Raw genomic sequence first — 24579 nt, 5'->3', positions numbered from 1 at the left:
AACAGACAGCGCAAAATAAAACATGGCAAAGCTGTAACGGAGAAGTATCATCTGCAGAGAGACCATACGCAATACTGCTTTCTAATGATTTGCCTTCTGTCTGCTGTTTGTGGAGGACAGCTTCCAGAGTACAGTTCCTCTAAGGCAGAGACATTTTTATTCCCACCGCTGATGCTGTCTAAACCAATACAAAGACTCTTAGAATCTCTGCATTTTACCAAGTTCAGGCTTACGCCAGGTATTGGTTATGGCTTTAATGGGACAGAGATGTAGCATCATGTGTGATCTGGGTGCAGATAAAGGTACCGACTGGCTTCTCAGGTCTATCTCTGGCCAGAAACCCCAAACCACCAGTACAGAGAGGAATCTGGAACCTTATAAAAAAAGGAGCAGCCTTTTAGTCCTATTAAAATGGATTCAAGTGCTAATTCCTAAGGGCTGTTTCCCATGATGATGACCTGAATGCATGCTGTATTATTGGTTTTGAGCTTGGCGGCCAAACAGGGCAGGAAGAGTTAAAATGTACCGCTGAAAAGTGGGGGAAACAATTATTTATCATTTGCAACTATTTCTGTTGGAACATAAATGATTACATAGAGCAGAGACATAAGTCTCCAGTGAAAAGCAAATTACAAGAACAGAACAAGTTAGCTTTTCACAGCTCCTTTTTTCACATCAGACAAAATTACTGCAACCAAAACACTGCACAACAGGAAATTAAAAGTGCCCCAGTGAATAATGTAATTTTCCCTTCGAAACTCTCAACAAGTGTACCTGTCCTCTGCACACAATACAAACCGTCATTTCGTGAGATGTCCCACTCATTAGTAGCCTGTCAGTATTGTTTAGTGATGACAAGCATTGCAAGTCTTATCTTAGCTAAATGGAAAATAAATGGTGCTACTAAATAAAAAAAAAGCAGAGTTAGACTTACCAGTAACTCCTTTTCTGAGAGTCTTCCAGGGCAGGCATGAGACCTAGGGCTCCTCCTACCAGGACAGGAAATACGCTAACCCCACCAGATAAAAGGGCGGCCCTCCAGGCTCCATGTCAGTATTCGAGAACCGTAGAACGTCCCTGTAAAACATATGCATAATACACATAACTTCAAGACAAAACCAGGTGGGAATCTGGCTGTCCTGGAAGGCTCTCAGAAAAGGAGTTACCGGTAAGTCTAACTCAGCTTTTCTCCAAGCGTCTTCCAGGACAGCCATGAGACAATGCGCCAGAACTTACCAGTCTAGGGAGGGACAACTGCCTGAAGGACCTTACGACCAAACGCCTGCTCCTGAGCAGATAGGAGATCCAGGCGATAATGTTTAATGAGCATCAAAAAACTGGACCATGTGGCAGCCCTGCAAATTTGTTCCAGTGAGGCTCCAGCCCTCTTAGCCCAAGATGCAGACAAGGCTCTTGTTGAGTGTGCAGTGACAAAAGGCGGAGGAACTTCCCTAAATTTGTAAGTTTCAGAAATAGCTTGATTTATCCATCTAGCCAAGTTGGCTTTAGATACACTCTTTCCCTTGTGTGCTCCCGAAAAGAGGACAAACAAGGTGTTTTTCTAAAGGTAGACGAGAATACTTCTTGAGTCTAAAAAACAAAATTTTCTTTCTTGGTTTCCCTTTGGCGAACTACAAAAGGTTGGCAGTACAATGTCCTGGGATCTGTGAAACGTACTGGCCACTTTAGGCAGAAATCCTGGATCAGTTTTTAAAACAACCCGATCCTCAAAAAATGTCAGGAAAGGCTCCCTCACTGATGGGGCCTGTAACTCACTTACCCTACGAGCTGAGGTAATCGCCACAAGGAAAATTGTTATTAAAAGGTAAGAAACTTAACTGAAATATCCTCTAGCGGCTCAAAGGGAATTCTACCAGAGTTTGAAGCATCAGGGACAAGTCCCAGGTTGGACAACTTCTAACCACTACTGGCCTGGACCTAGAAATTTATTAAAATAATCTAGCTATAGTGGGATTTTCCAAGAGAGAAAATTGGAGAAAAACACTGATAGCTGCCGCCTGTACCTTTAAAGTATTAACTGAAAGACCTTTGTCGACACCTTGAAAAAATTCCAAAAAACTGAAGGAACATCATGAGTTAATCTTTGATTTTCAGATAACTGAATTAAATTTCTTCCAGACCTTGAAATATATGGCTCTAGTGACTGGTTTTCTGCAATTTACTAGGGTCTTGACTACTTTATCAGAGAACCCCTGAGCGCTTAGTATCTTTTCTTTAGATACTAGGCCGTCAAGCTTAAGGAAACCACCCGTGGGTGCGACACTGGACCCTGCGATAATAAGTCTTCTCTCTTCGGAAGACTCAGTGGAGGCTCTGAGACCAGAGTATGTAACAGGGAAAACCATGGCCTCTTGGGCCAAAAAGGGGCTATTAGGATAAGATCTGTTTCTTCTTGAAGAAACTTCCGGAATTAGCCTAAATTGGCGGGAAGGTGGAACAGAGGCTGAATGGCCACGGATTCGCCAGAGCATCGATCCCCAATGATTGATCCGTTGGTTTCAGAGAAAATAACTTCTCTGTCTTGCGATTGTTCTGATCTGCGAACAGGTCTGCTTCAGGACATTCCCATCTGTCGGTGAGACCCGCAAAGATTTTGGGATGAAGGGACCAATTGTCTCGACATACCTGGTAGCGGCTGAGATAATCTGCCAGACAGTTTTGTGTCCCCTTCAGGTGCACTGCTGTAATTGAGGCTAGATTCCCTTCTGCCCATGATAAAATATAAAATATCCTGGGCGATAGATTGCAGTATCTATCTCCTCGTACCTCCCTGTTTGTTGAGGTATGCAACAGTAGCGATATTGTCGGATAGAATCTGGAGATTGTGACCCCTGATTTCTGTCTGAATTGCCTGCAAGGCTCTCTGAAATGCTAGAAGCTCTCTCTGATTCGATGAAGCTCTTGCTTCCCTTGAGGACTATTCTCTCTGTGCCATTGTGTTGCTGGGATGGGCTTCCCAGCCCCAGGAACTTGCATCCGTTGTGATCCTCTGGAATATAGGAATGGACCATAGTAGGCCTCTTAGGTGCAGGTGCGTCCTCCACCACCAAAGCTTATTTTTACCCTGGAGGGCAACAAGACCCTTGATTCCAGGGAACTTTTGTCTCCATCCCAGTTACTTAGTAGAAACAGCTGTAATGGGCGTTGATGAAATCTTGCCCATGGCACTGCGGGAAAGCAAGAGGTCATCAGCCCCACTGCTCTTGAAACTTCTCTCAGTGAGACCGACTGATTGGTCTGCAAGTCTGACATTGTTTGCATCATTCTTGGGACCTTCTCCTGCGGGAGAAAAACTTTTTGGTCTACTGAGCAAAATTTGTATCCCAGATATGTCACTTTCTGGGCCGGAATTAAGGAAGACTTCTCTTTATTAACCAGCCTAGAGATTGAAGGAAGTCCTGTACGGTCTGGAGATCCGCTAATAACTTTTGGTATGACTCCGCCACCACTAGGAGGTCATCCATGCAAGAGATAATAGTTATCGCTTTTAACCTTAGTGGAGCCATCGCCTCCCCCAACACCTTTGTAAAGATGCGTGGGGCTGAGGACAGACCGAAGGGGAGGGCTTGAAATTTAAAGTGCCGAATCTCTGTTCCCATCTTGACCGCTAGTCTCAAGAATCTTTTGAAGGCTGGATGAATAGGGATGTGCAGATAGGCATCCCTCAAATCCAACGTGGCCATGAAGCAGTTTGGGTAAAGCAGGTTTTTGATTGAGAACACCGTCTCCATATGAAAGTGTTTAAACCGTTCGATCAGGTACAGAGACCGGAGGTTCAGGATAAGCCAATATTTTCCTGATGGCTTTCTGATGACAAATATATGGGGATAAAATCCCTTGCCCTTATCTGACCGGGGAACCATGAGCAGGACCTTTTGATTTAGCAAGTCCCCGATTTGGAGACCCAGGGCCCTCGCTTTTACCCGATCTTGGGGAGGGAAGGTGACCAATAATCGCTCTGGTGGCTGGCAAAAAAAGTCCAGCCTGTACCCATTGGTCACTAGGTCCAGGATGAATGGACTTGAGGTGACTGCTGCTCACTGTGGGAGAAAAGCCCTCAATCTTCCTCCCACTGGGAGACACGATTCATTGTGGCTTGGCGGGTTGTTGAGGGTTAAACAAGATGCTCCCTCTACCTCTGCCCTGTCCAATGTTTTTTGGGGCTATTGTCCCTTTCTCTAGGACCTTGTTGCCTACTTTGGCCATGAAAAAAAACTTTCTGGCCGTCGGCTTTTTCTTATTTTCTGGAAAGGCCTTTTTTATATCCGCTGTGCGTTCCAGCGCCTCTTTCAGACCTGGGCCAAAAAGATGATTGCCTGTTAAGGGAAGACCACATTGGCACAACTTTGAGGCAGCGTCGCCTGACCAGGTTTTAAGCCATAGGCCTCTTCTGGCCAAATTGACTAAGGTCGCGGCCCCAGCTGTCATTCTTACCGACTCTGCGGAAGAATCAGCCAAAAACCCCGAAAGGGGAGAGGGTAAGATTTTTCAGCACGAAAGAGGAGAGGGAAAGATTTCAGAATCTCTTCAGAATCAGTTCTCTAGAGGTACCTGCCAACAAGTGTGTTTGTATTTGTGTCAACCATACTTCTAAATTTCTGGCTACACAAGTGGAGGTCAGAGCTGGTTTAAGATTCCCAATGGCTGAGTTCCAGGCTCTGTGAAGGAGGATATCTCCTCTTTTATCCACTGGATCCCTAAGCATGCCCATATCATCATACGCTAGGTCCGAATATTTTGAAACTTTTGAAAGAGGTGTGTCTAACTTAGGATTTTTGTTCCATGGCTGCGCTGCGTCCTCTTCATATGGAAACCTTTTTAGGTTACTGGAAAAGAAAGCTTTTCTCTCAATTTTTTTCACTCCAGCGTGATAGTATCCAGAAGGGAACTATGCACGGGAAAAACTCTACCTTTTTCTTATGCAAGCCATTGTACATAAGTCATGTTTAGACAATTGTACCTTCTCTTCTATATCAAGTGTCTGATAGATGGCCTTTAAGAAGTCATCTACGTCTTCCAATGATAACTTAGACTTCCAGCCCCTTGCGGATTCTCTATCCCTGGGCCCTGTATCTGACCCCGATTCTTCCTGAGAAGAATGGGCAGATCCGGTGTTCTGACATATAGTGTCCTCCTATCAGATAGTGTCCGCCCCGTACTGCGCAGGCGCAGCGCCTGCGCAGTACGGAGGAGCAGGAGATGCCGAAAATGTCCGAAGTTGATCAGCTGACCATCAGCTGTACACGGCGCTCGGGCACCTGTTAGCGATGGCTGTGTAAGAGGGCCCCTCGCGGGCTCGCTTCACTCGCCACGCTTCGGGCACAGCCTCGCTGCGCTCGGCAACTATTTATTCTAACTCTATGTCCACTTGGATAGTAGGGAATGATCCTGGACATAGGGTAAGAATAAATGCGCAGGCGCCGTGTACAGCTGACGATCAGCTGTTGAACTTCGGAGACTTTCGGCGTCTCGTTTGTCCCCCGTACTGCGCCTGCGCAGTACAGGGCGGACACTTCTGGATAGGGGACTGTATTTGACAAGACACCGGCTTCAGCCTCAGAGTCTTCACTCTCCACACTCTACTGTGGAGCGCTAGGACCAGCTGAAGGCCTAACTGGATATGGACCCTCTGAGGGAACTTGAATCTTGTCAATTAGAGTTTTAAATGAGCTAATTGTAGACGTAAGCTCATCTCTAACAGAAGTCAGCATTTTCTGACAGAAGACTATCGGGATATCCTTAACTAGACTATCTATACAGGTGCGGCAAACTGTTTTGCTCCATGAGGAACTCAATTTGTTTCCGCAAACCACACATTTCCTTTTTGGTGGCTGCGCTTGGGCCTTGTCCTGAGTCTTAGCCTGCAAGAGAACAAATGACCCCAATGAATTTTATGCCACACACTCCACAACACCCCGTGCAGGAGGAAAGGAAAAATGTGCCCCCTTCACCTAGTCCCTACTGGTTACAAGGGGGAGAACACTCACAGGATGTGCAAAGTAAAATACACTTCAGGCTTACCTGTGAGGTGCTGGTGTTAGGGCCTGCTTCCGCTGGCCTGTGCAAGTATCCCAGAGGAGTCCATCCCACTCCTGTAGTGGTCCGCAGCCTAGCCAGGTTTCACTTTTTAAACACCAGCCTCCCAGCATCCCTGTTCGTGCCGTTTTAGAGACATGAACTAGCGTCTCCAGCGCCCACTGATGACGTCACAGAACTGATTTTTAAAAAGTGAAACCTGGCTAGGCTGCGGACCACTACAGGAGTGGGATGGACGCCTCGGAACTGATCCCGCTGGGTACTTCCTGTGGGCCAGCTTGGAATGCATAAGTTCTGCACACTCCAACCCCGCTGTTTAAAAGGGAAAGACAAGCCCACTGCCGCCATGTGGCTCACGGACCAGAGCTCTGACGTACACCGCGGTGCTGGCATTCCCCATGCACTTAGAAGCAGGGACAGCAGCCACAAACCTGCTCCCCTGGTGGCTGTGCTGCTCTGGGACCTAAGAAGAAGGTAGGAATACCACCCCAAATCGCCACAGGAGCCACGATCATGAGACCTAGGGGAACCAGTTCCAGGAAACATGTTATCCCCCGTCCAGAGGAAACCCTAATACTGACATGGGGCCTGGAGGACCGCCCTTTTATCTGATGGGAGTTAATGTGTTTCCTGTCCTGGTAGGAGGAGCCCTAGGTCTCATGGCTGTCCTGGAAGACGCTTAGAGAAAAATGCATTATTATTACTACTAGACACCACACTCCTCGAACTGTAACCATTATATTCATTCAGATCATATCCTACATCCTGATGAGACTGGAGACAGGTCCTCGACCTGCCCAAGACCTCTGGGAAACCCCTCCCCCCTATACCCACCTATCAAACCCTTACCTTCCTTAACCACTCTCACCTTCCCTACCCTCATTGTCATTGTCTATTGTAATTGTAACTGTAGCCTATTTTTCTACCCGATATTGTATATTTTAACTGAATCTTATTCTTCAGTATACTGTATACTTGTATCCATCATTACATATAATTCTCTATCATTGGGGCAGAATGTACACCTCGAAGTCCTTTAAGAAAAAAAGCTTCTGAACAAAAAAAAAAATTAAAAAGGCTAACAGAGCAGAAATTGTAAAATAAATTTGGTGTACACATTCCAGGATGAAGTATTTTTTGGGAGTGGGTGAAGGTTTTTTGGGGAATTTCAGGGCAGCATTAGATCTTACTTTTCCTGTGATATATATCTACATCAAAACATGGGCAAACAGATACACAGAAATACCCATTTTGAAGCTTCTAAAAGAGCTACAAATCTGTTTCAGCCAGTTCCTAGTAAATATGAAATTACAGTCCTGCACCTTCCACTCTTGCAATCTGAATGCACATATACGCAAGGCTCATACAAAGACACATCAAGGTTCCGTTTTAAAACTATAGATTATATTTTCCTAATACAGTTATGTATTAAAAATGGTAATGTGTGTGTCGTATGTATATATGTAAATACACACATACAGTTCAGTGAGTAAAATATGTAATTGATCCCCTACCAACCAACAATAATTGTGGCTTCCACAGACTGCCTACAGTATGTCCTCGTGTGGTACACAGATCAGTCCTGTCAATTTAAGAAGGTGCTCCTAACGACAACTCGTTATGTGTATAAGACACCTGTCCATGAGAACAAATGAACTATGTGAGACAACAGGTCCTTCTCGCTGTCTGTAAAACTGCTCACGGCAAAGACACCTGTCCACAGAATCTCAGAAAATAATGCATTATGGCCACTAGGTCGAGCTATACTGTAGTTAAGTACTTATTTGATAAGCTAATGCAGTATTTTCCTGATTCTTGCTATTCTTTTGAAGATTATCTGACCTAGAGAGAAAATAGCCTAATAAAATTCAATTTTGGCAGGATTTGCTTAGAACAAATGTACATACCATTTATCAGGACGATTAGCTCAGATTTTTTATTATTTTTTTAAAATATACCCCTCAGTGTTAGATTATATGTGACGTATAGGGGGAGGTTATAGGTTAGTTTTTTTTTTTATATAAAAGAGTTTATGTGGAGCCACAGTAAAGCATGAGGGACAGCCTAAGGCGAACTTTTGCTGTATTCACTTACCACCCTCTTCTATAGGGCCACTCACTCACTGGCTGAACCAGCAAGTTGTCACTCCCTGGCTATTGTTCTGCATTCTGGCCAGTGAGGGTGACATTCATTAGACAGAGTGGCAAATGCATCTTGCCAATACTGCTACTGGCAAAGTCTTACTGACAGAGTAGTCAACAATGTGACATACTGTAATGGTCAAGGGAAAATCAGAAGCCAGGGGGGATATGGAACACCTATTTTAACGCGTTTGCTACACCAAATCTACTGCAATGGAGCTGACAAGTGCCATCAACAAGTGGCATTGTGCACTAAACTGCTTTGTAATGGTGATTCCAGTAAAACATTAAAAAGTATTCAAATCCTGCAAACCCAGTTTATTCTGCACAATTTCAAACATTCATCGATTGCCTGACATAGCTTCCACTACAATACCTTTGTACGGGATGAAAACACCAGCCTCTTACTGTCTACTTGTGCTGTACCTGCATTATCTCCCAGCAAAGAATCATCTTTTGTGTGTGATCAGAGGGAAGGATTGATCCCATTAATGACATCCTCTTCTTAGAATACACACTATTGATCCAATTAGAAAAAGCAATTTTCTTTTCCAGTTGTTAAACCATTTTTCAGGCATCTAATATTTGATTTGGTAAGTGCTGATGGAAATGTGTTCAATATTTTAAGAGGAACACACAAAATGCATGGCCAGGTCCAATTTAGTTATTTTTTTTATGCAAAAACAGCTTTCCTTGTGCTATATACCTGTATATACAGTATCTGCTTTGAATTAAAGTATATAATCATATTTTCTAGGTGGTAATGCCACACAATCTGAGATATGCCAGAACACTGCGCTACTTCAAAACAGGCCAAATCTCATTTGTTTGCTACAACAAGAAACTGAGGTTCACTCAAGGGAGAAATATAGGAATTGCCATTACTGAATGGGTTTTGGTGGTACAGCCTCTGGGGCAGGCATTCATCTCCACAGGGGACATGATTTGGTGGAAGGAGCCACTGCATGCGCAAGGACAGCAGGTATTCAGCTTACCTGCAGGTGTTTGATATCTGCCACAGCTGGGAATCAGCAAAGCGGCAGAGTTTGAAGATAGGGGCGGTTGTAAATGTAAGTATACATTATTTTGTTTAGTTTGGACTGTAGTGACCAGGTCATTCTAAAGCCTATTTGAAATTATACTGATTGGGTTTATATATACACTTTTAACAATATCTGATCACAGTAACAAGAAACTGAATAGCCTGGATGGTCTAAATTAAATATATTAATCCACCATACAGGTCACATTGCAAATATTTTCAACATCGGTATTACTAATTTACCATTTCCTGGGCAACATCTTCTGGAGTTTCCTTTTCCAGGTCAAAGGTAAACTCAATGGCTCCATTATCTTTGGGTTTTCCTTTCAATTTCTTGGGGTCTTCTACCCATAGTCTTAAGGCAATCGTGGATTTTCTGCCGTTGTCTTCCTCAGCCAGTTCCACCCTTACTCCCGTGTCTTCAGCAAAGAAAGCATGGCTTAGTAAGTCTTTAATTTCATACCTGAAACATTAAAACCATGGTCAATCAATTGTATTCTGTGTCAGAATAGCTAATGAACTCTAAACTAAAAGATGGCTTCTTCATTCTTTAACCTAACAGCTAGCTTGGGAATGCTGTGCATAGGAGAATACCCCACAGTTAATATGTACAAACTGGCTGACTCACACCTAAAACAGATACAAAACCATATATAATCATGATATGTATTAAACCTATGCATTTTGTTTTCAGGGCCAAAACCAAAAACTTAAAAAAAAAACATTCCTTATGCCAGATGACAGACCGGTGGGGAGCTCCGGGACACTGCAGCGCTAGATAGAAGGAGAGTATAGCTTCACTTTAAATAGCAGCTCAAGCCCAGTCTGAGCTAGGTCAGCTGGAGCAAACCGTAGTGGAGAAATCTGGGGGCTAATACACCCCCCTATGTCTCCATAAAGAGTACATGTCACTTGCCCAATGCTACCGTATAGGGGACTTATTAGGCCCCTTGCGGTAGCATTAAAGTTTAGTTAAAAAAAAAGTGTTAAACTAAAATATAAATTAAAAAAAAAGGAAAAAAAAAACTAGATCAGTCTCCTGCACTGAAACCTCCTTTGATAATCATCTCACATATTCCAGGATGCTTCACTTTCATTCACAGCAGCCAAAAGGAAGGCAGGCTTGCCGCATGTCATAAGAGACCGGCTATCTCAATAAGGAAGAGGTAACTTGCATCCAATGCCATCAGGCCCAAAGATGGTGGCATGGGACACAGTCTGCCAGCGGAGCAGCAGGTCATAGCAGGGCATATTTGAATCCACTGGGCAGGAGAGTATCCATGGGGCAGATGAATATGCTGAATTGAGGGACAAAACAGATTTAGAGGCAGGGTGGAAAATAAAAACAAAGGTGATTTCGGGCAGACTGGAAGTGCTGCCTAACTTTGGGTACCATCATTTTCCCACCCTTTCATGCATGCAGACTGGCATATTTGGTATCAGTTTATTCAACACATGCACATTTTTTTTTAGTACAAGAAAATTGGGGATTATTTAGTGCTTGTGTGCACTATAGTTCATTTTTTTGCTAAAATTATAGATTTGATCGCACAAATGTCACGACAAAAAATTGCAACATTTTTTGTATTCTACAGGGCCTCAGCTTTAACAAAAATGTATAATGTTCTAGAAGATTTTTTGTAATTTTCTAGCCAAATACTGTAGATTTTAACATGAATGCAAACAATGGAATTTTTTTTCATGGAGGTGAATATGTTATTAACAGCCATCCCACATCCAATAATGTGGTATCTATATCCAGTCAGATGTCTAAAATAGGAAACACTTCTAAGGTTCAGCATTTTCTTTCCTTGAGAGCTTATTTGTTCTAGAAAAATGCTTTAAAACAACAGTGTTCTATTTACCAGCGCTGTCCAAGATTTAGCCGACTCACAGAAAATAAATTGTAAAGACCTGACCTGCATAAATGCAGCAGCAGGTCGATAAGAGAATCTCTCTATTGAGATCCCAGGGCGAAGCATTTCAGAGCTATAGCTGATTGGGCAAATATTCACGCAACAAACATGAATTGTAATTATCAGGCTGACATTTACATTACACAGATAATGCAGGGACAAACGTCTCACCTCTCCTCCTTGTTCTTACAGATGCATTCCCCAATTATCTCTTTGATTTCAGGGTCTGACACTTTCTCAAAGCTGGCTGGTTTCACCCCCTGAAAAGATAAGAGCTAGAATTTCAATATATTCACTGCATATGAACACCATTGAAATCAAGAGCGCTTAGTGGACTCAGAATTAATGTGCATAAGCGGTTCCCAAAAAGGAAGAACAGAATGACTTCAGCAAGCATAAGAATAGTCTTTAGCACTTGCAGGATCCAATTCATGAAACAAAATGCATTTTCTATCATTTTCTGAATATGAGATTTATGCAGTGATAAAGCAGACTGTAAGATGTTAGAAAAAGTAGAAGCAAGCTTATCCAACAATATGCATATACATTAATAAAAGAATGTTAAGGCATAACTTGGTCTTCCTACTGAGACACTATGCACCAGATGAATGTTGAAATGAGGCTTACAGTTGCACTACAGACTAAGCTGATGGCTGAAATGGGGGTAGGGGTCATCATCAGGGCAGGAAACCAAAGACAGTAATAAGAAAATAAGACTAAGAAGTTCTAACCCATTTCCACTCTGCTAAAAATGTAGGTTTCTGTGTCACTATTGAAGAGATTTCCCCAGTAGGGAGGGACACAGGTGATGGAGGCTTTAACCTGTCTTTACAGTACCCATAATAAAATAAAAGGTTTTGGCTGGTTTGGCACTTTAAAAATGAAAGACAAGCATAGGCAATTTTCCTACTCTGCCTTGCATTAAAAGAGAAGTATGGACTTTATTTATACTCATCTAAGTGAATGCAGCATTGGATCGATGTCCCCTACTGGCTCTGCATTGAGAAGCTGTGACTGTCAGTTACCAGCTCTCTGCTCTGTCCCTCCAGTGCTCACAGGAGCACTGGGCTGTGGAGGGATGGGAGGTGCTGGCTCAGGCTCTCAGCAGATCACTGAGAGGCTGACCCAGCTGCTGGTCCAGGCATCTGGGTGGATCCTGACCATATGGTCACGATCCTTTTAGAGTCTGGAGCGGCACTGTGACATCAGCCGACAATAGGCTTCAGCCCACTGTTGGCTGAAAATGGGTCACAGGAGTGCAGAACTAAGAAAAGAGAAGTACAGCCAATATAGCTTTGGCCCTACTTCTCCTTTAAAGAAGAACTCTATCCTTCCCCCTCACGAGGATCCGACAACATGGCTGGTTAGGAGACAGCTGCTTGATAACCAGCGCTGGTCTCAGCTCCACACTTGCTTGAAACAAATGGCAGCAAGAGAAATGCAGAGGGATGGGAGGCTGACATGCCATCCCCATCTCTCTATTCCTTCCTTGCAGCCTCTTGTCTCAGGCAAGTTCTTAAAGCCAAGACAAGTGCCAGTTATAAAAGGGCTATCTCCTTGCTAGCTGCAGTGGAAAATAGCCATGGAGGGAGGAGCCCTCTTCCACTTCATAGCTCGGCTTACAAAGCACGTGAAAACATGGGACAAAATACATGTACGTTATCCCCTGGGGGACCGAACACCACAAAAAAAAAATCTTGAATTTTCTAGGAGTCAAAAATGAACCTTTAATTCAGCTAATACTAGTAAGGTTGATGAACCGATCACTATGCAGTTATATTAGAGACAAAATTTCTGCACAAAGTTCCAAAAGTAGATTATTATGCACTAACATCTAACAAAAAGTTTTTCAAGTGTTTATATGACATAATTCGTGCAATGTGCATACATCATGTTCTACCTTCCCACCCTTCATTACAGGCTGTCAATTGCTGGTAATTAATGTGTACACAGAAGACAATTATTCACCCTGTCAGACAGGCTGAGATGATGGCTTCCCATAGACAGGTAGATGTCTTAACGAGAAAAATGGGCAATGAGATGTCTCCCTGTTCTAAAAACACTCCACAATCTTCTGTGTTTTTGTGGCAGAAGTGTTAATGCTGCGGTGAACATTATGCTTTCTTTTCCACAGCATATAGAAGGGCTGTCCCTGCTGCAAAAAAAAAAAAAAAAAAAAAAAGCTAACTGTTAAAAGTGTTTGTTATTGCTCCTAGGAAAGCTCTTGATGGCCCTTTCTTTGGCCAGTTGATACAGGTGATGCTTCACTTGGGTTGGGATTGGGCTGTACGTGGTGACCATTTTATCAATGCTCTGATGTCTGTGCCGCTAGGATTTATTCTAAGCAGTAATAGTGTGATACATAACAGTTGTTACAAAGCTTCATTCTGCTACCTGTACTTATGAAGCCCTGTTCAGTTTTATGAGGAGCGTATTCACAAGGCTGTAATGTTCTGAAATATAATAGCTGTCACAAAATTCCATTTGGTTTCCCACGCATATATGTTTTAATCATTTGCAAGGTTATTACACAGCTTATTTTATGGCTGTTAACGCCAGTGGTTTTATGGTTGATACTTTGCATGGTTATTTGCAATTCCATTTTTTTTATATACACATTATTTCTTATGTGATAATTTATTAACTATATCACAATATATAGGTTTTTTAGATATGCTATGTGAATAGAAACCTGTAGCAAATATAAGGACCATTTTACATCTGTGTATTGCATAATTAGGTGCATTGCATTTTATGCTCATTACCATTGAATTCTATGGAACAAGGGTTCTGATAAAAGCTGCAAAGATGCAGCGTGCAGGACTTTTTTTTCTTTTTCTTTTTTTTTTTTTTTAAGGCACTGCTCCTAAAATGCACAGGTGTAAATGGGGCCTAAATTAGGATATAAAAGTAGCTGTTATCCCAATTTAGCTGTAAAATTGGAAGTATGCTTTAAAAAAAGCGAGATTAAGTCTTCTAAGTACCCAATTTTATAATGAACTCAGCAGGTAGTTTGTTCCAAGCATCTAACCACAGACCTTCTGTGGATTTAGGATGTCTCCGTTGCTTCTATCTCAATATAATCCAACAGTGGCTCAATAATGTTGAGATTAGAACTTTGTAGGGGCCAAACCATTTCTTCCAGGACCCCTGGCTGTTATTTTCTCTGAAGATTGTTCTTTATGGATTTAGCTGAGTGTTTGTGGTTACTGTCTTGCTGCAGTATTACATGATGGATACTGCAGTGTTGTACAATGGATATTTATCTGCCTGTATTTTTTAGCATTGAGAAGACTGATAATTCTGACAAATCCCCAACTCAATGTGCAGCCCCACACCTGCAAGGAACCTCCACCACACTTTTCTGTTGCCTGCTGACGCCCTTTCTTGTCCTGTTCTCCAAGTCTTTGGAGAAGAAAAATGCCTTTTGTTTACAGCCATGTATCTGAAAACTCATCAGATTTGGACTCATTATTCTAGAGCAGTAGTTCTCAACCTCAGTCCTCAAGTACCCCCAACAGGCCAGGTTTTCAGGTTTTTCTTTACTTTGCACAGCTGCTTTAAATCAATATCAATGACATGGTATTGATAAGAGCCATTTATCTAAGGGAAGCTCCCAAAACATGGCCCATTGGGGGCACTTGAGGACTGAGGTTGAGAACCACTGCTCAAGAGTACCTAGTCCCATTTTTCTGCACACCAGTTCTTGTGTTTTCATGAACAGACAAGTCGCTTGGTCGTCTTTTCATGTCAAAAAAGTATTGCTTTTCAGCTGCAAGTCATCCATAATAATCTTCTGACTATACTTCTCCCAACTGTAGAGGTCCTGCCAGTTTCTGCCAAGTCTGAGCTGACAGTGCCCTTGGACATCTTCCAATTTTGAAGGAAGGTCAGCATGATGCGTCTTGTCTGTTGTCTTTACCGGTTTCCATAGTCAACCACTGTGTTTGACCCTCAACATTGCTGGTTTCTTTGTGCTTTCACAGAAGAGCTTTGACAGCACATCTGGAAATGCCCATCTTCCTAGAAATTTCTGCCTGTAAGAGACTTTGTCCATGCAGTAAGACCACCCTATGTCTTGTTGCTGTGCTCAGACTCACCTTTGAGTAAAATAGATTACATTGAACGGTCTTCTGCAACCTCATTTAGTAGAGCATGGCTTTTCTTTATCTGGATTAATTCTTTCTACACAGCTTATCCTGTTTGAGCTATTACATTTATGTAAAATATAATCTGGTTGATCACAATCGGGGATGAACTTGGACATGTTCAGATCCTAGTCTGAATCCACCTGAGCTGCTCGCCACCAATCATAAGCAGTCGATGGTTTCCCCAGCCTCTGCCACACGTGTATAAGGAGCATGAATACGTGTGGCTGTGGCTTGATTTGATTTTAAAAGGCAAAATGGTAGGTATACCAAATATAAAATGATTGATACTCAATCTTCTATATCATACCTTTCAAATCTAAGATGGAAAAAGGGACACTTACTTTATACCTGCCACACTCCCATTTTGTAGACCACAAAGAAATGGAGGGAAAAAAGATCTTGAGGGTTTAACCAAACATTACTTTTCCTTTAAACTAAATTATTTTGAAAAACTAGTTTAGAGGTTAGCTTAACGCAAAATAACATAATAATCTCCTCATACATTTTTATATGGTTGCATATACAGCCATGGCCAAACGTTTTGAGAATGACACAAATATTCATTTTCACAAAGTCTGCTGCCTTAGCGTTTTTAGATCTTTTTGTCAGATGTTACTATGGTATACTGAAATATATTAACAAGCATTTCATAAGTGTCAAATGCTTTTATTGACATTAAAAGTTATACAAAAAGTCAATATTTGCAGTGTTAACCCTTCTTTTTCAAGACCTCTGCAATTCGCCTGTTATGCTGTTAATGGGCAGCCCATTCTTGCCCATCAATGCTTGGAGTTTGTGAGAATTTGTGGATTTTTTTTGTCCCCCCCCCCTGCCTCTTGAGGATTGGCCACAAGTTCTCAATTGGATTAAGGTCTAGGGAGTTTCCTGGCCATGGACCCAAAATTTCAATGTTTTGTTCCCCAAACCACTTATTTATCACTTTTGCCTTATGGCAAAATGCTCCATCATGCTGGAAAAAGCATTGTTCGTCACCAAACTGTTTTTGGATGGTTGGGAGAAGTTGCTCTTGGTGGATGTTTTTGTACCATTCTTTATTCATGGCTGTGTTCTCAGGCAAAATTGTGAGTGAGCCCTATTCCTTGGTTGAGAAGCAACCCCACACATGAATGGTCTCAGGATGCTTTACTGTTGGCATGACACAGGACTGATGGTAGCGCTCACCTTCTTTGCTGCCATTCTTGACACCAGGCCATCATCGAAACGCCTTTGCCTCGCTGTGCATGTGGATGCACTCACACCTGCCTGCTGCCATTCCTGAGCAAGCTCTGCACTCGTGGTGTCCCAAACCCGCAGCTGAATCAACTGTAGGAGATGGTCCTAGCGCTTGCTGACTTTCTTGGGTGTCCTGAAGCCTTCTTCACAGCAATTGAACCCCTCTCCTTGAAGTTCTTGATGTTTCGATAAATGGTTGATTTGGGTGCAGTCTTAGTAGCAGCAATATCCTTGCCTGTGAATCCCTTTTTGTGCAAAGCAATGATGACTGCACATGTTTCCTTGCAGGTAACCATGGTCAACAGAGGAAGACCAATGATTTTAAGCACCACCCTCCTTTTAAAGCTTCCAGTCTGTTATTCTAACTCAATTAGCATTACAGAGTGATTTCCAGCCTTGTCAACACTGACACCTGTGTTAATGAGAGAATCACTGACATGTCAGCTGGTCCTTTTGTGGCAGGGCTGAAATGCAGTGGAAATTTTTTTTTGGGGATTAAGTTCATTGTCATGGCAAGGAGGGACTTTGCAATTTATTGCAATTCACCCGATCACTCTTCATAAGATTTTGGAGTATATGCAAATTGCCAACATAAAACTGAGGCAGCAGACTTTGTGAAAATATATATTTGTGTCATTCTCAAGACCTTTGGCCAGGGCTGTACACTGACCAGCCATAGCATTAGGACCTTCTGCTATAACCTGTCGAGGCATGGACTCTAGACCTTGAAAGGTATGCTGTGGTATCTGGCACCAAGATGTCAGTAGCGGATCCTTAAGTCCTATAAGTTATGAGGTCGGCACTCCCTGGATCGGTTTTTGTTTTTTCAGCACATCGCAACAATGCTTGAATTATTATGAGATCTGGAGAATTTGGAGGCCAAGTCAACATCTTCTTACTCTTTGCGGTGCTCCTCAAACCATTCTCGAATTCTTCCTTGGACCACTTTTGGTAGCTGCTGACCACTGCAGACTGGAAACATCCCACAAGAGCTGCACTTTTGGAGTTGCTCTGACCCAGTTGTCTAGCCATTACAATTTGGCCTTGTCAAAAACCTTATGTGTGCCCATTTTTTCTGCTTTCAACACATCAACTTTAGGGACAACATGTTCACTTGCTGCTTAATATATCCCACCCACTTTCAGATGCCATTATAATGAGATCAGCAATGTTATTCGCTTTACAAGTCAGTGATTATAATGTTATGGTGATCAATGTATAGCATACCAAGAAGAAAAAACTGATAAGGAAAGATGGACAAAAGGATCTGGTCTCAAAAGAGATCAGGTCTTCAAATGAGGGACAACTGACTGCTATAATTAATCCATCTACAAAACAGCCACATGCAGAGGAAATCCAAACAATCACAAAGACACTCTTAAAAACATAACCTCTTCTGCAGCTAGTAACTGTAAAGGGAAATATGTATAAAACAAACACATACAAAGCTATCAGTGTTTTTACATAAAAAGCAAGATAAAAAAATGGTTTCCAAATCTGCGACCAAGTCAGAAACAGTGAAATAAATCAGATTATTTCAGCTTTATAGAGAATTCCCCCTTTTGCGTTGCATGGCGGTCGTCAGCAAGTGAGTGGAAAATCCTACACCTCATAGAAGAGAAACTCTTCACGCTTCAACAACCTGCAAATTGACCTTGATCAGCATGCAGCTCATAGAAACCAGTGCCACTGATCATTTGCAGATTGATCTCCATTTGTCCAACAGTTCAATGCAATCATTAGCTGCAGTCAGAAGCAGCAAAGAACATATGTTTGCACCGATTAATGTAAGAACTTCTCAAAATGACTAGAATACTTCAATTTAGTAACAATATCAGAATGTTACAGGGTGATTTTCTAATATGAAGGGAAAGACAACTCAATCCGGGTCCAAGGTTGACAGGAGTGAAGATTGCTTAACTACTTTGTGTTAAAACTTACTGCCTGTGCGGTCCCTATGCCTCTAAATGCCATCAAGACATGGACAAATTTGTATTTTGTTCCTGAATGTGGCCACTCCATTAGCAAGCCCAGCCCACTTTTTTCATTGTTGTAAATAGAGTGCGGCAGGACCAGGCCAAGAGGTAGGCAGCAATGGGGTGAAAAAAGGGCATCACTTGCAACCTTTGCTGCTGAGTACTTCACTGCTCATGGGGAAGGGGGCACTTTGGTCCTTTCACCTTCATTGACAAAGGACTTTGTTCCTAGACTGGAGTTGGGAAGGCTTTGCTTTTTTACAGCTACCTGGGGCTTCTTTACAAAGAATTTTCATTTACATTTCCCCCCCCATGACAGGGGTTTCCCAAGAGGAAGTGAGAGAAAATTTGCAACAGGGACAAGAGAGAAAGGTAAGACTAGAACCCCTGTGCGCATTTTTTCTAAAAGCTTGTTTCAGTCTGTGCTTTGCTGCTAGACATTTCCCTTCACTTCCTGTCTGGTGCAACCCATCTCCAGAACAGGAAGCAAGAGCAAATCTCTCAGAGCCCCAATCAGATTAAAAAAAAAAAATCTTACTTTATAAAATTGTCCTGTCAGCATGGCAAGTAAAAATGTCACTAATGTATCAGAACTCAAAAAAAATTATGTTGATGCTATAAAAAATTTACATATATTAACTAATACTCTTAAACCAGTTCAATAAATTATGCATGTAAATGCATCCATGCTTGCACAGTAAATGAGTTTTGACATTTATATAAAAGTCTGCTGTGTAGCCTATTATTCGTTTTACTTACCATTTTAGCGTACAAAAGGTTGAACAGTGACAGCGAGCTGGCTTGATGTCAACTGTGTTTTGAAAAAGATCACCCCTACCAGTTAGGTTTGTATCTATATAACCACAAGTAAAACACATTATATAGAGTCTCTTAAAAAAAAAAAAAACTGCAAGCATGAACTACATATCTGAATCCTTTACCATTCACTAAACCATGAAAAAAAAAAAAAAAAAATCAGTCCTTTTATGCAGTAAATATGCTTGATATAATCTCTCTCAAATATTTACGTATTGCTGTCCTTTAGAGTGCCATAGTTTGAGGCAATATTTTCCAACCCACTTTAGTTGTAGCTCTGCTAGAACATTATATCCGGGAAATGAGCCACGTGAAGAGACTAGGAAGTGTATCTTATATGCGTGCCCACCATCACCATAAAGCCTCTTACCAGACGGACGTGATCCCCAATTACAGAGATCAACAGTGCATCGGGAGCCTCAAATCCTCAGCCCGAGTCTCAGTATAAAAGCATCACTTAGTAATCGCCACAACTCCAATGTGAACTCAGGTAGCCATCATACAGGGAAAAGGAATAAAGGATTCACATAGTGTCAATACTGCTAGTACATCTATTATTAAAACCACAGAAAGGTACTTGCATTGCTCAGGCAGATACAAGGCAATCAGATCGTGGAAGGCCTCGCCAACAAATGGCATCAGTGGGCGTGAGGACGTCAAATGTTCATGGCCCCACCCAACATGTTTCGCGTCACAGTGCGTCGTCAGGGGAAACTGGAGCAAGAGCAACAATGTAAGTCCCTTTTGTGGTTTTAAGAATGAGGATGTACTAGCGGTATTGACGCTATGTGAGTCCTTTATTCCTTTTCCCTGTATGATGGCTGGGTTCACTGTGGAGTTTTAGGATAGTGGCGATACTAAGTGATACTTTTATACTGATACCCTGCTGACCATACTTGCCTGATTTGGGGACTCCGACTGAGCATTTGAGGCTCCCTATTCACTGCTGATCACATTCATCTGTTAAGAGGCTTTATGGTGGTGATGGGCACACATGTAAGGTACACTTCCTAGTCTCATCTGTGAGATCTACCTCATTTTTTTCATAAAGCTGTTTTATCACAGTTGTTCTTTTACAATATGGACTGAGCATGGTTTTGTTTAATGTACAGTATCTCACAAAAGTGAGTACACCTCTCACATTTTTGTAAATATTTTATTATATCTTTTCATGTGACAACACTGAAGAAATGACACTTTGCTACAATGTAAAGTAGTGAGTGTGCAGCTTGTATAAACAGTGTAAATTTGCTGTCCCCTCAAAATAACTCACACAGCCATTAATGTCTAAACTGCTGCCAACAAAAGTGAGTACACCCCCAAGTGAAAATGTCCAAATTGGGGCCAAAGTGTCAATATTTTGTGTGGCCATCATTATTTTCCAGCAATGCCTTAACCCTCTTGGGCATGGAGTTCACCAAAGCTTCACAAGTTGCCACTGGAGTCCTCTTCCACTCCTCTTCCACTCCTCCATGATGACATCATGAAGCTGGTGGATGTTAGAGACCTTGCACTCCTCCACCTTCCATTTGAGGATGCCCCACAGATGCTCAATAGGGTTTAGGTCTGGAGACATGCTTGCCCAGTCTCTCTTCTTTACCCTCTGCTTCTTTAGCAGGCAGTGGTCGTCTTGGAGGTGTGTTTGGGGTCGTTATGTTGGAATACTGCCCTGTGGTCCAGTCTCCGAAGGGAGGGGATCATGCTCTGCTTCAGTAGTCACGGTATATGTTGGCATTCATGGTTTCCTCAATGAACTGTAGCTCCCCAGTGCCGGAAGCACTCATGCAGTCTCAGACCATGACACTCCCACCACCATGCTTGACTGTAGACAAGACACACTTGTCTTTGTACTCCTCACCTGGTTGCCACCATCTGAACCAAATAAGTTTATCTTGGTCTCATCAGACCACAGGACACGGTTCCAGTAATCCATGTCCTTAGTCTGCTTGTCTTCAGCAAACTGCAGGCTTTCTTGTGCATCATCTTTAGAAGAGGCTTTCTTCTGGGATGACAGCCATACAGACCACTTTAATGCGATGCACGGCGTATGGTCTGAGCATGGACAGGCTAACCCCCCCCCCATCCCTTCAACCTCTGCAGCAATGCTGGCAGCACTCATAAGTCTATTTCCCAAAGACAACCTCTGGATATGAAGCTGAGCATGTGCACTCAACTTCTTTGGTCGACCATGGCGAGGCCTGTTTTGAGTGGAACCTGTCCTGTTAAACTGCTGTATGGTCTTGGCCACCATGCTGTAGCTCAGTTTCAGGGTGCTGGCAATCTTCTTATAGCCTAGGACATCTTTATGTAGAGCAACAATTCTTTTTTTCAGATCCTCAGAGTTGTTTGCCATGAGGTGCCATGTTGAACTTCCAGTGACCAGTATGAGAGAGTGAGAGCGATAACACCAAATTTAAAACACACCTGCTCCCCATTCACACCTGAGACCTTGTAACACTAACGAGTCACATGACAACGGGGAGGGAAAATAGCTAATTGGGCCCAATTTGGAAATTTTCACTTAGGAGTGTACTCACTTTTGCTGCCAGTGGTTTAGACATTACTGGCTGTGTGTTGAGTTATTTTGAGGGGACAGCAAATTTACACTGTTATACAAGCTGTACACTCACTACATTGTAGCAAAGTGTCATTTCTTCAGTGTTGTCACATGAAAAGATAATAAAATATTTACAAAAATGTCAGGGCTGTATATACACATAGCACTGCTAATTATGTTGAGTATAGCATAAGAACACACCATTTTCTGCATAAGTATATTGGTGTATCACATTTGATATTCGGGTGATTTATAGTTGCAGCTCTTTCGTTTTTACTTTTTATACTTCAGTGCAGGAACATTTTCTTTTTTTCAGAACAGAATGGAACAAGATTCCTTTAGCATAACATATTTGTTCTATCAAAAAACAAGAAGCAGCACAAATGAGGTAAATAAATGCAATAAATGCCAAATATGTTCTATCACAGACTATGGAATTTTCATATGTGCAAATTTTATTAGCAGCTATATTTTCTTTTTTTTAACAAATCCATCAGTTTGATCAATGAAACTAACAACCCTGCCAAAATGCACCCAAGTATGTTTAATACTGCTCTAATCAATTAATGTGCATAGAAAACTTCTGAATCACAGGCATAGGCTACACTAATGCCTAGTACACATGATGAGAAAACCGGACGAAAAAATACCGCCTTTGGAGCAATCGACCGATAATCTATTCATTAGTACACAGCTTTTCTCGTATGATAATAGAATCAACTATTTTTGTGTAATTAGTAGGGATGGACTTTATGTTCGGGTCGAACATGAGTTCGACTCAAACATTGGCTGTTCGCCAAATAGCGAACAATTTGGGGTGTTCGCGGCAAATTCGAAAGCCGCGGAACACCCTTTAAAAGTCTATGGGAGAAATCAAAAGTGCTCAATTTTAAAGGCTTATATGCAAGTTATTGTCATAAAAAGTGTTTGGGGACAGACCTGGGTCCTGCCCCAGGGGACATGTATCAATGCAAAAAAAAGTTTTAAAAACGGCCGTTTTTTCGGGAGCAGTGATTTTAATAATGCTTAAAGTGAAACAATAAAAGTGTAATATTCCTTTAAATTTCGCACCTGGGGGTGTCTATAGTATGCCTGTAAAGTGGTGCATGTTTCCCGTGTTTAGAACAGTCCGAGTGCAAAATGACTTTTCTAAAAGGAAAAAAGTCATTTAAAAGTACTATCGCTAGCGCCAGCTAGAATGAATTGTTGGTCCGGCAACACACAGAAAAGTTCATTGATAAAAACGGCATGGAATTTCCCCACAGGGGAACCCCGAACCGAAATTAAAAAAAAAAAAAAAAAAAAAAAAGCGTGGGGGGCCCCCCTAGATTCCATACCAGGCCCTTCAGGTCTGGTATGGATATTAAGGGGAACCCCACGCCAAATTAAAAAAAAGAAAATGGCGTGGGGGTCCCCCTCAAAATCCATTCCCTTCAGGTCTGGTATGGACTTTAAGGGGAACTCCACACCAAAATTGAAAAAAAAAAATGGCATGGGGGTCCCCCTCAAAATCCATACCAGACCTGATTTTAAGGTTTAGGTGGATCATTTGGGATAAATAATTTCAAGGGGTTGCTTTGTTTCTTTTTTCTACATATGCATTACCATGAGTAAATGGTTAAGTAATAATGAGGATAAAGCCACAATGATGTGAATATATAAAGGGATGAGATTGAACTGTAAAGTTGAAAACTTAGCCCCAGAAAATACTTCGCTGAAGTGGCAAAAAAAAATAGAAAAAAAAAAAAAAAAGAATGCTGGACTTGGCCCGGCACCACGTCATCGGATTTGATAGACAGCAGTGGGAGCCAATGGCTGCGCTGCTATTAATCTATCCAATCAAGTGCCGAGACAACAGGCAGAGAGAGTGAGCGCGTCTCCGGCGTGGGAATAATGGGGCTCAGGTGAGTAAAACAGGGGGGCTGGTCAGTGACAGAAGCTTTTTCACCTAAATGCATAGGATGCATTTAAGTGAAAAAACACAAGGGTTTACAACCCCTTCCAAGACACACTCATGTAGTAGAGCGGTTCCTTTTAAAAGGTCCCCTGGGGCTTCATGTGGGATGCTCTGGAGGAGATTGGTCTGGGTGATAGAATGCTTAGTTGGATAAAGGCCTTATATATACACACCCCACAGCACGAGTGAAGACGAATGGAATTCTCTCTGAACCATTCAAAATGTATACTGGCACGAGACAGGGGTGCCCGCTCTCCCCACTGTTTGTGACGGCATTGGAGCCCCTCCTAGCGAAGATAAGGTTCTGTTCAGATATCTGTGGGGTAAAAATTGGTGAAGAAGAGTATAAAATAGGCGCCTTTGCGGACGACGTATTGTTTTATATCACTGGCCCAATGACTTCTCTTCCGAACCTGTTAGCGATCCTAAAAGACTATGGCAGACTGTCCAATTTCCGGGTTAACCAGGCCAAGTCAGAAACGTTAGATATTAAGAAAGGCAGTGCTGTGGACAAGGCATATCAAACGTCCTTCCCATTCAAATGGGGTTAAAAGAGCTCAATTACTTAGGAATTAAAATAACTATAGCTAAAGAGTCATTATTCCAGGCGAATTTCATGCCGCTCCTCAATGAAATTAAGATCGAATTAAACAGAATTTCACGTACCCAACTCTCATGGGGTGGAAGAATCAACTTATTCAAGATGACAATTCTGCCAAAAATCATTTAAAAA

The 24579-nt window shown here is 42.2% G+C and overlaps 1 protein-coding gene across 1 annotated transcript in view; it reads right to left on the bottom strand.

Annotated features, from left to right (window-relative positions):
* WNK2 (WNK lysine deficient protein kinase 2) overlaps window positions 1-24579 on the bottom strand; it is a 356194-nt gene that overhangs the window by 138220 nt on the left and 193395 nt on the right. The window contains 2 exon segments of the mRNA XM_073592324.1: window positions 9484-9703; window positions 11328-11416. Of these exon segments, the coding sequence (XP_073448425.1) occupies window positions 9484-9703; window positions 11328-11416 (309 nt within the window).

This window comes from Aquarana catesbeiana, linkage group LG07 (genome assembly GCF_042186555.1).
Source record: "Aquarana catesbeiana isolate 2022-GZ linkage group LG07, ASM4218655v1, whole genome shotgun sequence".
NCBI lineage: Eukaryota > Metazoa > Chordata > Amphibia > Anura > Ranidae > Aquarana > Aquarana catesbeiana.
This window is presented reverse-complemented; position numbering and strand designations above follow the sequence as displayed.